Consider the following 15,703-nt stretch of genomic DNA (forward strand, 5'->3'; position numbering starts at 1 on the left):
TTCTAAAAACACTGGAACAAGAATCACTGCAGGGGCTACATTGTCCGACACAGTGAATGTCAAAATCTGCCCAGCATGTTTGGCCTAGATTAATGCCTGCATTCTCCATGTGCAGAGCTATACTCTGGACAGCCATCTGTTGGGAATGCTTTGATTTGGATTCCTGCATTGAGCAGGGGGTTGGTCTTGATGGCCTTATAGGCCTCTTCCAACTCTACTATTCTATGTCTATATCGGGATCACTTTTAATTTCAAAATCAACACACAGCATACATTCTCTGTGCATTTGGCTGTCAGCTCTGATTCATCTTGGAGTGTTCCAGCTGTCTCCTGCCACAAATAACTTGTTCCCTCTCCCCCAGTTCACTCTTGATGGACTATTGCCTCTGCTCATACTCTATTTTTATTTGACCTGAAGCCAATTACTAATATTCCTGGAGACAAAAATGGACCCGGCCTGCCTTCTGCTCCTTCAAGCTGGCCTCCTGAAATGATTGATATCTCTCGGTGACTCCCCCCTGCACCTGACCCACCCTGAATATTAAGCCCTTCCCCGTTTGCCTTGATTTATACATGCCTTTCCTACTTTAGTCGTGGATCAGTCCCCTGACAGCTCCTCATGACTTAAAAATGAAGCCGGTGGAGCTGTGGCCCCAGCTCATTTTGAAAGGTTAGGAAGGGCACTCTTGCATTTCCCTGAAAAAAGGAGATACAAATGTTCGGGATAAATGAAGGAAAGAATGTTCAGCCCTCTAAGGACTTCATGGGGGTGCTGGTGGACCTTTTGAGGATTTAAAGGAGTGCTTTGATGTTTTCATTTTGGAGAAAATGGTATGAAATTGAGAATATCAGCAAGCATAAATGTTGTTTATATCCCACTATTCCATGTCATAATAAGACTCTGTCTGTGATTTAGCTCCCCTACAGACTGGTGTTTCATTGCGGGTATATTCTGCAACATGGTCTTTGCACCATAATAGTGCATTTATGGTGGATTTATTCTGCTTTAGTTTGTTCTACGTTACGTCCCCAAGGCTACCACATTGTTGCCATCTGGAGGGGCCATAGTGCAAGAAAAGTGGAACAAAACCAAACCACTGGTCTGAAAAGTTCTGGGATTTCAGCAGGAAGTTATAGGATATGCACTGACAAGAAATGAAATCGTGTGACGGCCCCAAAACGTTTGCGGCACAAACAGTATTGAAAGTGTGATTGTTCGTGACTGTCCCTACAGCATCATGAGCACAAATAATCATGAATGCACAATGAAAAGGATGTCTGGCAGAGGAGGGGGCCTTAATTGTGGATCCGGAAGTTGACCTGGCATCTGTTAGTAAACCGTGGTGGTGGTGGGAGCTGGGTGGAGTGGATCTGACCCAGCTGTGCCCACTTGGGTACTCCACCATGGGCTGGAGTTCGGGGGTGGGGGAGTTGCTGTAGCCCATACATCTTCCATTGCTCTTACCAGGAGACCGCTCTGTCCTGGGGTGGCTTTGAGGGCCTGCAACATTGGGTCCCAAAAATGTATTGGGGATGCTGCTGATGTAATGTCCACTCTGCTGCCCACCAGCCTCCCTGGCTGAGCCTCTACTCTCCACTCCTAAAAAAGTTCCCCTTAGACTTGGGAGGTTTATGATAGCTACCCACTTACTTGCAAATACCCCCTTTTTGAGTAAGGCGCTTGAGAGAGTGGCAGCAGTGCAGCTTTAGGCACACTTGGAGGAAAGTGATTTTCTCTGGACCCAATCCAATCTGGATTGAGCCCTGGGAATGGGACTGATGGGTCTTGGTTGTCTTGATGGATGATCTCTATCAGGAGAGGGATAGAGGGAGTGCCACCTTGTTGCTCCTCCTTGATCTCAGCGGCTAGACTGACTCATTGGGTATGGGAAGGAAGGCATTGTTTTATGGCAGTTCTGCTCCTATCGACAGGGTTGGTCTCGGAGAGTGGCATTGGGCGATGATACCTCAGACTCTTGGCAGTTATGCTTTGAGATACCACAGGGAACCATCTTGTCCCCAATGCTGAATAACATTCATATGAAACCCTCGGGAGCGGTCCTTAGGAGATTTGGAGTCTGGTGTCAGTTTGATTGCAGCCTGAGCATCTTTTTGAACTGTTTGAAGACCATTCTGTTTAGGGGAACGTAATGTGAATGGGAGGACTTGCAAATGGATAATGCAACACTTAAGCAAGTGTCCGTGTGTGCGTCAGGGAGAGTGATTTCAGTTTTCAATATCGTGCTGTGGACTATCATAGGCATGAGGCAAAAATGTTCCTTTTCACCCAGGCATTTGGCCCTCAATGTGGAGGGCTTTAGGTATATTTGTGTCCTCTTCCTTGGTAATCTTTTCATGGGGTGGGTTGCATTAAACCAGCCTTTTTATATATGTATTATGGATGTGTTTGAGGTTTCAACTTGGTTTTAGCTTTTTTTTACATACTTGGTTTTAATGTTTGTATTATCTTGTAAGCTGCTTTGAGGCTCACTGAGTGCCTTTGGGCCAGTCATGGTCTCTCAGACTAGCCTACCACACCAGGTTGTTGTGAGGATAAAATGAGGAGGGGGAGAGCCACGTGTGCGTGCCACCTTGCACTCCTTGGAGGAAAGGTGGGATATAAATGTTAATAATAAAAAAATAAATAAAAACACATAATAAGGCTATTGGATCCCAGTGGATGTGTGATTTTGAAACAAAAAATATTTGCTTTAGTCCTAGGCCACCTATTCCGCTCTCCCTGCTGTTAACGGAGGAAGAAGCAGGCAACATAATTCAATCATTCTGGAGAGGTTACCGGGTAAGAGTCACCTTTAATTATTTTGTTTGATGTTGAATCTGTGCGGCTGTGGCAGCCCGAGGGGAAACCCCCTTTCATAAATTCTAAGTAGCAGGTGCCATAAATAACCATGAAGACTTGACGGTTGGCTTGTGTTTGCATAGAGGCCGTCTTGTGATGGATCCTGGAGAGAAGGAGGTGGCAAGGGACTCTGCTTCCCTCCAGCCCTTTTACCCGCAACAAAGAAGTCCAGTGATGAAATGGCTTTAATCAGAGGGTGAAAAGCTTCCTGGCTCTGACTTCCATTTTTTGTGTTGTCCTTTTGTTGTTGTTGTTGTTGTTGCAAGAAGGCAGCTGATAAAACTCCCAAGTCTCATGTCTGAGCCTGTGAATCAGCGCAGAGGCAGGAGGGATCCACTGAACAGCAGAAAAGAAAAGCCAAAGACGGGAGTCTGGGCTGTTTGGGAGGAGGAGATCAGGGGGGAAGTGGGGAACAAGGAAGAAGGATAGAGGAAGAAGAAACAGTGAGGGAAAGTAAGAACATAGGGTGCCTTATGCCACCGGGTAGGGAACTGGATCTCCCCAACCCCCAAGGGCCAATTTTGGCAGGTGGGCATGGTTGCCCACCTGTCAAGCAGTTGACATGGTTATGAGCTGATCGGTGCTGATAGCGAGCCCTCTCAGCTGCACTAGGCAGTTCCCAATGGGAAGTGCAGCCAAGCCCAGCGGGGCTCGCTGTCAGCGCTGAGTAGCTGATCAACTCCACACCAGCACTAGAGAGCACATGTAGCCTGGGGAAAACGTTTGGGGGGGAGGAGAAGCACCATCCAAAAAGAAGCTCCCTAGCAGCTTAACTGTCACTCCACCTTCCTGTCAGAGTAAGGGGACCTTCTCCAATTCGCTCATGGACCAGGGTGTTAGGCTACTAATTCTATACACACCATACTGTAGTTTGTAAAGGATGCTGGGAATTGTAGCTCTGTGAGGGGTGAACTACAGTTCCCAGGATTCTTTGGGGAAAGCCACGTGCTTTAAATGTATGGTGCCATAGTTTTTAGTAGCCCCCAAAGGCCCTGTTTCATAGCCATTCGTGGAGAAAAGCTACCAATGGCTACTAGCCATGCTGGCCATGTTCTGTCTCCACTGTTGGAGGCAGTGTTGCCTCTGGATACCTGTTGCTGGGAATCAAAAGTGGGGAGACCACTGTTGCTCAGGCCTTGGTTTTGGGCTTATGTTCATACGAATTTGGTTTCCAGGCCATTTCTAAAATAGATTTGTACGTAACCTTTCTTTAGTGACGTTGCCGTGCATCTTGAGTGCTCACCTGAAAAAAAAAGAAAAAAGGAAATGGACATAACAAGATTCCATTGTTTGACAATTCTTGTATTCAATGGTTCTTGCTCTGCTCTGTTGCTCTGTGTTCTCCCCAGAATCAGCTCATTATTAAGTCCTTTCATTCAAAAGTTAGAAGCTACCTTTTGTGAGATATGACTGGATCCATAGTCTTTTATCTGACTCTTTTATCAAGACTCTGATACAGGTTATCTCTAAGATTTCTTCTTGTGGGCAATAACAATGCTGTTATCCACTGTGCATTGTTCATTATATTATTCTGTTCGGCAGTTTCAGCAGACTGCTGAGATGCTTTTTTTGCACAGTTCTTTGCTGATAAATTTGCTCAGATTCAGTCCAACCTGGACATGACAGAGACGAGCCTGTATCGGAGGCAGCAGAAATAGTTGCTTGTCGCAGTTACTGTTGCTGAATATGCTTACAGAGTCTGATCTCTCTCTCTCTCTCTCTCTCTCTCCCTCTCTCTCTCCCCCCTCTCTCTCCCCCCTCTCCCCCTCCCTCTCTCTCTCTCCCCCCTCTCCCCCTCCCTCTCTCTCTCTCCCCCCTCTCCCCCTCCCTCCCTCTCTCCCCCTCCCTCCCTCTCTCTCTCGCCCCCTCCCTCCCTCCCCTCTCTCTCCCTCCCTCCCTCCCTCCCTCCCTCTCTCTCTGTGTGTGTGTGTGTGTGTGTGTGTGAGAGAGAGAGAGAGAATCTTTACCTGAAGCAGCACACCTTTCCTGGATTTAGTCACACTGAGACTTAACTACATACTTGATAGAAAAGTCCTACAGGTGTTCTGACTAACTAGCTAAGATAGAAGTGCACAGACTATGGCTGTGAACACACTAGTCTCCACAGCAAAGCGTTACCATTAACCACACCTGGAGGAAACTGCATGCCCACAATCCCAGGAACCAATTCAGGCAACTGGTTTAGTGTAGTTTAGTTCTTTTAAGAATTGTTTATGTAATTGTTCTTCCAAGCATACATTAAATTGCCAATGTTCATCTATGCATCCCATGCCCGGAACAAAAATCAATCCAGTGACTACCATCTGTATTCCCTGTTGTCATTGCTTTCAGTCTGCAAAAGATACATAATTGATTACATCCCTCCCCATTTACATTGCATTTCCTTTGCATTGAAATGAATGGGGTGGAATAATGTGATGACAACACAATTTTACATCATTAATTACATACATTAAATAAATTATGTAATTTTGCCACAGTGGACAATGAGACAAATAATGTTGTTTTTGATGGAAGGCAAACTGCAGCTGAACAGAAACAGTGCTGTATGTGATGAATATGGAGTAGAATGAAAAACAATGCCCTAATAATAATGATTTTCACTCTTTCAGGTCCGCTGTGAGCCTGAGGTTCAAGAACTGCGCCAGTGGCAGAAACACTTGAGAGAGACTAAGAACATTATTAAACGGGTACGAGAATTCTGGGCCAAGCAAGAAAAAAAAGGTAAGTTGGCCAGAGTGGCTTGTTCTCCCCCCTCCATCCCTCTGAGATGTAAATGATACAGTTGCAACATTTAGTTGAATGACCAGTTAGTTTGTGATCAGCTAAAAAAAATTGCATTCAAGCACTAGTCTGGTAGCACATGTGCCAAATGCTCTATTTTGAGTCAATCTGGAATTTTGGTTGGCCAAACATGTTGCTTTTATATCTCCTTGATGTGCAGATGCCCAAACCAGAAAATGCCGCTCTGTAACCTTTGGGCAATTTGAGATATTTGGCTCCAGTGTTTCAGTAATTGAGAAAGCCAACAATGCTCATGCAGCCAGGGTTAACTGCTTAAAAAAAATGTTCAGGGCAATAATAAAAGATCAGAGCTCTTGATAAATGACTAGGACATCATGAAACTGACTATTTTATTTCAATTGGTGCATATGAAAGTAGTGCAGCTGAATAATTTTCAGGTCCTTCATCCTTCAGCATTGGGGGTTAATTCCAACAAGACAGTAGGGGAGTTGGAATTAAGCAGATTTTCCACTCATCCCAGCCTGTTGCTTGCCCTGTGTTGTGAAGCCTTCTCTTCCTCTTCCGTGGTTGGTCCCATGGTGGGGAGACTGTTGCTGAGTCTTCCGCTCTATCATCCTGCCTGGGTGTGTGTCCCTCATTTCCTGCTTCCTCCTTCTCCATGTTGCAGGGATGGGTGGGCATGGAGCAGATCAGTGGTGAATCGGCAATGGGTGGATTCCATCCCTAATTCTTATGCATGACATCTAAAAACAAGTAAAGTGTAGGTTGTATCCAGTGCTAGTCCTGCTCAGAGTCATCCTATTGAAATTAATGCATGTCTAATTTCAGTGGGTCTAGGTCTACTTTGAGTATAACTTAGTGGAATACATGCTTTCTACTTTAGTAGTTTTGTGTTAGTCATATGCAAATATATGCACGCTTATTTCATTAATTAATTGGTCAATTGCTCCTACAATTGATCAGCTTGGATTTCTTTAATCAGGTGATAACCCTAGGAAATGAGGATCTTACTCACAGTGTTGAGAAAGAGAATCAGCTATAATGACATGGCCCTCTGCCACATGCCATAAGCCGCTGTTCTTCAGCTTTGGTCCCCAGATGTTGCCAGACTACAACTCCCATCAACCCCAGCCAGCTTAGCCTATTATTATTATTATTATTATTATATCCTGCCCTTCCTCCCAATAGGCCAAGGATGATTGGAGTTGTGCTCCAGCAACATCTGGGGCCCAAGGTAGAAGAACATTGCCATAAGCCATAGGTGGTGATCTGCCCATGGTCATACCACTGTGATGCACCAGAGTGGTAAAGGGGCACTGATTTCTAAGACCATAAAAAGGGGGTGGGGAATCTGTGGCCTTACAGAAGTTGCTGGTCTCCAACTCCCATCAGTCTTAGCCAGCATGGCAAACAATAAAAGATTATGGGAGTTGTAGTCTGATAACATCTGGAGGCCACAGGTTCTCCATCCCTGACATAAAGGAACAGAATTGCAGTGCATTTTTTAATTGAAACTTCATGAAGATTTTCTACATAATCACAAATTAAATAGCACTGATCATAACTTTATCAACCATAATAGGGAGATTGCCATAATTTCTGTTCCAGCTTCAGATGTCAAACATCTCCCATAGTTATAGCTAATTTCAAGTTAGTTTATTCTGTTCCTTTTTTGTGGATTTTTAAAAAATGCATGAAAAATGGATTTAAATTGTATGTTCTTTCCCCTAAAGTATGCATTTTATACATATTTTGTAAACATTCTTCGCCTAAAATTCACTGTTTTGTAAAATTGCATTTTGGTGCACATTTTTTTAATGAAACAATTGCAAAATTCAGAGAAGTGAGTTGTCTGATTGATAGATGGATTCTGAACTGCATAAAAATCTGGGTCAGGCAAATTAGGTAGCTTGAAAGTGCAAATTTGCCTGAAAATGTAGACTGTATATATTTCTCCTTTGTCCTTAAAGGAAACTCTTGTGTGATTCGACATGGGCTCATCATAGTCAAATAATATGCAACATGCACTAAAAATAAGATCTTACTTGTCGGTTCAGTGCTCTTGATGTACATGTCTTTTGCTTTTATGACAACACCATGGTATATTGTTGCCATCTTAGCACTTGTGATTATAAACCCATCAAAACAGGAATCTTACCTACAGATTGTAAGCCTCTTGAACTGATTCAGTTTATAGGTGAACCGATGCAATGCACAGAATTTAACAGCCTTGCCAGAAAGATAGGCATGTGAAGATCTGTCAGTTTCAGTGCTCTCAGTTTTTCATTTTATCCAATCTTAAATTCAGTTCTCCACATTTCTGCAGGAATTTGTGATTTTTTTTTTAAAAAAAATTCTCATGAAAATTCTTCAGCATTTTAGTGCAAATTACTCCTAATAAACACATCTTTGTATGTAGTTTTGACTACGGTACACGTTTTAGTAAGCATTTTTTCTTAATGCATTTTTGTATCTTATTTTCATATTCCATTTCTATGCACATTTTCTCCTAGTATATGCATTTTTTATTAACATTCTTTGGTTGGAGAACTGCATTGCAAAATCCGTATTGAGTGTGAATTTTGAAGGATGGCTGTGAGGTTCGGCTCTCATATTGTTCCAGAAAGTGTGGATTTGATAAATTCATTTTTAAATGTGAACTGAACTGAATTTCTCTCCATCCGTATTTGAAAGGTCTGGAAAACATAATGTATGGAACCAGTCCTAAACCGAATTCTTTTTTAAATCCAAAACCCTCAGAGCATCTCTGCAATGCAATATAAAGGTGCAACATTGATGTGACAGAGCAGAAACAAACCAACACATGTTGCACAATGAAAGCGTTTAAAGATGTTTTGCCTTTTTATGTTTGGGAGATATCCCAAAGCTTTATTCATCCATTGTATATGTGGCACAACGTGATGACATACTGTCCGATACAATGGATGTCTCTGTGCTTGTACTTTGCTACGAAGACAACTGGTTCTCTGTCTAAAATGCAGCAGTTTTACTTTACTATGTATTGGGGCTCTTTTGTTCTTCCAGATGTCATTATCCAGATCAATGATGCCTTGGGGGCGAATGACACTCTTCCCTACCTTCTCGCTGCAAATTGCCTGTCTACCCTTCTTCCAATCCATCCAGTTTACTTTCAGGGGTGGAATGAGAAATACAACTGCCATTATGTTATTGGTTCTTTGGGGGAAGGTTAAAATCTTATTCCTTTTTAAAGCTAATTGTTGTTGTTGATTACGCATTGGTCACTTTTGCAAGAGTGTCTCAAAGTGACTTATTTATTATATATATTTATTAAAGAAGTCAGGTAGTTTGCTTGGGCTCTGGCTGAGACATGACCTCCCTGAAACTGAACCTTCAATGTGGTTGCTGGAAAATTGGCTCCAGAGCATAGGCAGAGTGGGTTTTGCCAGTGTTAGGCACACTCAGAGTAGATCCATTGAATGAAAATAACTAACACAGGTATACTAAGCTGTTCCACTTCAGTCTTCCCTTTGTGCAAGCAGGTAAGCAAACTGCAAAGGGGATAGCTTAGCATTATAACCAAATGCAGGATTATGAACATAATAAAAACATTAGACGAGCCTGCTGGATCAGGCCAGTGGCCTGTCTAGTCCAGCATCCTGTCCTTCCAGCGGCCAACCAGATGCCCACAAGCAGGACTTAAGGACAAGAGCACTCTTCCTATTATGGTTTCCAGCAACTGGTATTCAGAAGCATCCTCCGACTGTAGAGGCAGAGTATAGCAGCCATGTTTAGTAGCCATTGATAGCCTTATCCTCCATGTAGTAGCCTCTTCTACAGCCATCTGCCATCACCAACTGGTTTGCTCTCCTTTAATATGATGCACTCTTTGACCAAAATTATTTGAAATAACTGTCATCCTGTGTGATTCTTCCTGCAGTCACTTGGCAGACCTAAGACTAGAGTATGGTTTTGTGAGTGTCTTGGGAGTTTAATGACCCCTCTGTGGGGTTTATCACATGGTAACAAAATTGTTTGTTCAAACATTTTGCCGCAAACAAAGGCACTCTTGTGTTTTGAAAACAGCAGCAGCTATTCAAAGCCTAGCACAAAAGACTATAACTCCCTTTCCTAGAACTTCGTATTTTAATTCTGAAATTTATCAGTGGGTATATGTCAAGACTTGGTGACATTTGTCTCTGTGTGTGTTCATGTGTGTGTTTATTTTTTTATCCTTCCTGAATGCTTGAAATTATCGCTCTAGCTTTAGATCACTAATATCTGTCTTAAGGACAAAGTCTGCTTGTTGATCATTAAGGCTGCACTCCACCGCTGCATGTACTTGCAATCAGTTTGAGACCCTCAAAAACAAGCTTCTATGGGAAGAGACGATTAGAGCGTGAGGTTGGGACATGAGCTGCGTTTAAGTATCTGAAGGCTTGTCACATAGAAGATGGTGCAGACTGGAGCCATATCTGCACCGTACATTTATTCCACTATTCCACTTTAAACAGTCATGGCTTCTCCCAAAGAATCCTGGGAAGTGTAGTTTGTGAAGAGGACTGTTAGGAGACCCTTAATCCCCTCACACAGCTATAATTCCCAGTGTTCCCTGGGTAGAGGGATTGATTGTTAAGTCACTCAGGGAACTTTAGGGTAAGGGTCTCCTAACAACTCTCAGCACCCTTAACAAACTACAGTACCCAGGATTATATTATTTATGTATTGTTTATATATATATGTTGCTTATATTATTTATTTATTTACTTGTCAAAGTGTATATACCACTTGATTATAAATAGAGCCTTTAAGCGGTTTACAAAAAATAAAACAATCATTAAAATTGTGAATAAAAGACAAAGTAAAAAAGTTTGTTTTTAAAAAATAAAAATATAATTAAAATGTAAAAGTAGCTGAAAACAGATTGAAACACATCAACATCTACACAGTTGGATAGGCTTGCCTTAAAAAAGTGTTTTTAGCAGAAACCAAAAAGCATACAGTGAAGGCACTTGCCTGCTGTCAATAGGCAGGGAGTTCCAAAGTGGGGGTGTTGCCACACTAAAAGATTGATTCTTACCAGTGCTTTGTACATTATGCATTGTATCCTGCCCTGGTATCTACATATATCAGGGATGGGGGAACTTGTGGTCCTCCAGACATTCTTGGACTACAGTTCCCAGCATCCCTCACTGTTGGCCATGCTGGCTGGGGCTGATGGGAATTGGAGTCCCACAACATCTTGAGGATTGCATCCTGGTTCCCCATCCATGTTACAGATAAGAAGTAGGTTATAAATACTTGAAATAAATACCTCTTCTGGATTTCACAGAAATCTAGAACTGCTCTCCAAACAAAAGCAATCTCAGTCCCAGCGCAGCGCTGAATGATAACAGAGCATTTGTCATTTGCATCAAGTGTTCTCCAAATGCCATAGATGCTTGGAACACGACTGCAGCAGAGACAGCTGAGAATGCAGCACTAGAAGTCATGTGACCCCCAGGAGGTAGATCCTGCTGCCGTGAAATGCCAAACCCACTGCAGGGTTATTTTGCTTTTTAAAAAACAAACAAAAAGGAAACAACATTCGCAGTGGCTGGTAAAATGAAAGGTCAACTGGATCAAACTTTCTGCTAAAGTTATACACTAATGGAGTAGCATTAATGATCTCAGTGACTGCAATACTGGCTCCTTCTGACTAGTTGCGCCAGTTCATAGATGTGCTTGCTAATGCAAACCTATACCTGTACCTGTATCTATGGCTGCATACATACCATACATTGACTTCCCCCAAAGGATTCTGGGAAGTGTCATTTTTAAGGGTGTTGGGAACTGAGGCCCTTAACTTGAAAAAGTTCCCCATCCCGATACAAAGACAGTGAAACCACAACCTCACCACTGGCTAAATTTGAAGGTGGGTCATATCAGCTCACTTTTAGAAAATGTATATGGTTTGCATTCAACTTCCATGAATCCCACCTTGTTCTGGTAGGAGAAAACTCAGCTTTGTATCATGGCTCATAAGTGACGTGGAAGGGCCCTTTGTACAGTTGTAGGGCACATGCCTTGCTTTGGTCCCGGGTTCAATCTTTGGCATCTCCAAGTAGGACTGGGAGGGAGGGAACCCTGCCTGAAACCCTAGTGCTGCCAATCAGTGTAGGCAATGCTGAGCTAGATGTACCAAGGGCCTGGCTCTGTTTTAGGCAGTTTCCTATGTGGCCAGTGTCAAATACTTGTCTAGGCTGCAGTTATTTTTTTCGGCTCATCATGGGAGTAATTGCTCCAGTCATGGCCCATGGGCAGCTGGCACTCTGAAGAGTTGACAATTTTATCCATGTGTGATGATTGCATGTGTAGTAGTCTGAAAAAAATGAACTGTAACTAAAGGGGGAGCAGAGAAGCCTTCCATATTACGATGGATATCTTAGGAGTGTCAGATTATGTGTGTGTGTGTTTTAAATGAAGCCACTGCTAGGCAAAAGAACACTTCCGTTTTAAGATGTTCCGTTTTAAGATGTCATTGCCAACTCCTTCTTGGATTAGCCGTTTTCCTCCTTAAGTTCACCCTCCCACCATCGTTCCATGATATTAGATCTCCGTTCCCTTAGGGACAAAATAGACATGATGCCTTCAATTTCAAAACATCCATGGAAGTGGGATCTGTTTTTGACCAGAAGCATCCCTCGTAGCTATTTTAAAATTGTTCTTAAAAAAAAAAAAAAGTTTGGAGATCCAGTCATGGATCCACAATTTCAGACTCAGTCCTTATTAAAATTCTGGGAGGCTATGCTCTTTCTGAGCCAGAAATGTTGCAGGGGAGGGAGGAGGAGGGAGGGTCATTTGTATAACAGGCATAATATCCTAGGTAGAATAACATGTTTAGAATAATAGAATCTTAGAGATGGAAAAGACCTGGAAGGACATCTCGCCTGACCAGTTGCCCAATGCAGGATCTGCGATGCAGATTGCAGCTGTACCTCACTGAAGGATGCAACACCCCTGGTAGGTGGCTGTCCAGGGTCTGCTTAAATCCATCCTTCCAGTGAAGAAAGGGCTGTGGCTCAGTGGCAAAGCATCTGTGTTGCATGGACCAGGTGGTTGGCATCTCTAGGTAGGGCTGGGAGAGATGACTCTGCCTGAAACCCTAGAGAGCCGCACCAGTCAATGTTGACAACACTGAGCTACATAGATCAATGGACTGGACTCAGTATGAGATGGCTTCCTATGTTCCTAAGGAGAGTCCACCCCCCCAAGGCCATCTGTTCCATTGTCAAACAGATCCTGTCTTTAGAACATTTCTCCCAATGTCTGGCTGAAATCTGCTTCCTTGGGATTTCCACCGATTGGTTCTAATTCTGCCCTCTGGAGCAACCAAGTACAATTCTGCTCCATCTTCTGGACAATGGCCCTTCATGTATATCATCTCTTCCTTTAACCATCTCTTCACACCAGCTCTTGCAACCATTCCTCATGGGGCTTGGTTTCCAAAATAACCCTTCACCATCCTAGTCTCCTCCTCTGGGCACGTACGAGTTTGTCAGTATCCTTCTTAAAATATGCCACCCAGAACTGGACATACTGGGTTGTACCCAGTGTTATAACTACTCAGATTAGACCTATTGGAAATCGATGGACACAACTATATTGTGAAGCCCTGGAGAACTGCTGGCGGCCAGTGCAGACAGTACTGGGCTAAGATGGACCATTGATTTCTGTATAAGGCAGCTTCCTGTGTTTCTAACTTAGTTCTATTAATTCTAATGGGTCTCCATGGAGTAAAAGGTTGTTGGATACATGCCACTAGATTGACCATCTGAATGTTTTGTTCTGTTCAATTAATTATTTTAAAATCTTAATACAATATTTGAAATTTTAGAAAATGTAAAATAAGGGCTTAGTGCTTGTCAATTGCCCTAGCACCTTTGGATTTTTTGCCTTGAACAATGGAAGGTGGAGCAAATTTACTCTTTTTTTTAGTTGGATAAAATCCTGCTTGTACATCCCACCAGTAAAATAGCCAGTGATTTCTTCTACTTTTTTTTAAATGAACAGTTTGGCAATGAAAATTTCCCTCTTGGGGCTAATAGCAACTTTGGTGAGGGGCAATTTTCATCAGGACCACAACAGGGGGATGGAGTAAACTCTTACCCCAATCCTGCTAGGGCTGTTAATGTTAAATGGGGAAAAACATATTAAAGGTAGTCATGTATTTAATTATTGTCATAACTTTTTGGACTACATGTATGCAACTAAATTTAAGTCAATCAAGGGCAGTGGCCTACAAAGCATATACCATTGTTAGTCCTTGGGCCAACCTGTTTATTGAGCATTCATCCTGATTTGCTTGCATAAAACTTGTGCAGAAGTTAGATTATATCCTGTCTTTATTGAGCATTCACCCTGATTTGCTTGTGGGGTGTTTATGTGTCTTCCCATTAGTTGTTAGTTCATCACACACTTTTCAATTGAGGGGCCACTGAACCTGGGTGGACACAAATGGAAAGCAGACAACTGGCTTTCAACTGTGGTTTCCATGATTGTTTGGACCCTCGTGCTCTGAGTTCTAAAATGGTGGTTAGGGCATGCAGTGCATGGTTTGGTGCAATATGTAAATGGAGCAACTGAGATTTTACACCAGGTGTCAACTGAGGGGGGGTAGTGAACAGGGTGGGAGTATGGATGGGGGAGAAATGCGATTAAGTTCTCAGTGCAAGGCAAAACTACCTAATCAGTGCCCACTTTCTGAAACACAGCCATCCTTTGAAACTCACACGTCTCCGAATTTTGCAGTTCAGTTCCCCAGCCGAGTGATGTGTACCAAAATGCATACCCTCGGATAAAGAGCGTGTAAAAATGCATATTGTAATGAAAATAACATACAAAAATGCATTATATTAGGGTAAATTGTTTTGCAAAAATGTGTGTATTAGGCAAAAATGCATATAAAATGTATAAGGAGAATTCTGTACTAAAACACGGATGAATTTTAAGACTGGAAAAATGAGTAACTGAGAGAAATGGTCAGATTCGTCTATCCTTGCTTGGGGTGGGGGTTTGGAAGGACATGTCCATACAAGTTTCCCAATATCACATTCACTAAGCAGAGGCTGAATGAGCATGATGCACACAGGCTAGAGAGATTTCCCCCCTGAAACTGCACTGCTAAATGAATTGGGTGTCTCTTTAAGATCAGAATCCAGACAGGCAGCAGCTCCTGTTTCACACTGATGCCGTTCTGGGCATTTCCTTAGTCAGCTAGAGTGATTGTTGCATTCTCTATCTATTTTACGCTAAGCCCTTGCTAATAAGTTGCACTCCGTGGCTTTTCTAAAAATGAAGTTTCATCCCCCTGCAAGGTGGTTCTACTGCCTGCTGTACAAATTACAATTCTGTATTTCTTTCACATGTTCACCTTGGGTAGGTTCCCCTTCTCCCTTTTTTTTTTTTTTTAAGTCAAGGTAATGTTGAAGTCGACCTTTGCTTTCGTATGATTTTGTTGTATTGCACCGATTGTGTTCATTTAGTCTGCAATCCTGTACACTCTCATCTGGGAGTAAGTCCCATTGCAGATATCATTCCTTCTGTTTCCAAAGTTCAAACTCTGTGTGCCGTCTCTTTACATCAGGGATGGGGATTCTTCTTGCTCAGTGGGCTTTATCGTCATCTCTCTCCCCCCATCCCGACCCCAGATGGACCGTTTGTCTGATTCAGAAGAAGGGAGCTTCCTATGATCCTTCCAAACCTGCCTTGTGCACTTCCCCTGGGGGGTTGTATGGTTTGGGCCCAGAGGGAGGGGGCAGGCGAGTGGACAGAGGCACCTTGGACAGGAGGAGAGAGTCCACTGAGAGCATTGTGCCCAAGCACACACACACCCCCCAAATCCTGCAACTAGCACTGTTAGAGCCACTGCAAATATGCATCAGCAGCGCTGTCCCTGCCCCAAATAGTTAAGCAGCTAGTCCAGTGCAAGGACAGCCACCACCCAAACGTTTATAAAGCAGAGAAGGAATCAAACCTCCCACCCCACACAAATATTCTTTAGCATTATATAAAACAGGTAGTAGCCCTCCAGATGTAAGTGGATGACGTCTCTCATCATTCTTGATCATTGATCTGTGC

The 15,703-nt window shown here is 42.9% G+C and overlaps 1 protein-coding gene across 2 annotated transcripts in view; it reads left to right on the forward strand.

The window, feature by feature from the left end:
• The window catches only part of IQCK (IQ motif containing K), a 40,354-nt gene that overhangs the window by 19,430 nt on the left and 5,221 nt on the right, over positions 1–15,703 (forward strand). For both annotated transcript variants that reach the window (XM_061599849.1, XM_061599850.1), the window contains exons 7-8: positions 2,716–2,800; positions 5,473–5,584. In XM_061599849.1, the coding sequence (XP_061455833.1) occupies positions 2,716–2,800; positions 5,473–5,584 (197 nt within the window). The remainder of the gene's footprint in view (positions 1–2,715; positions 2,801–5,472; positions 5,585–15,703) is intronic.

Source organism: Rhineura floridana, chromosome 17, assembly GCF_030035675.1.
Source record: "Rhineura floridana isolate rRhiFlo1 chromosome 17, rRhiFlo1.hap2, whole genome shotgun sequence".
NCBI classification, from domain to species: domain Eukaryota; kingdom Metazoa; phylum Chordata; class Lepidosauria; order Squamata; family Rhineuridae; genus Rhineura; species Rhineura floridana.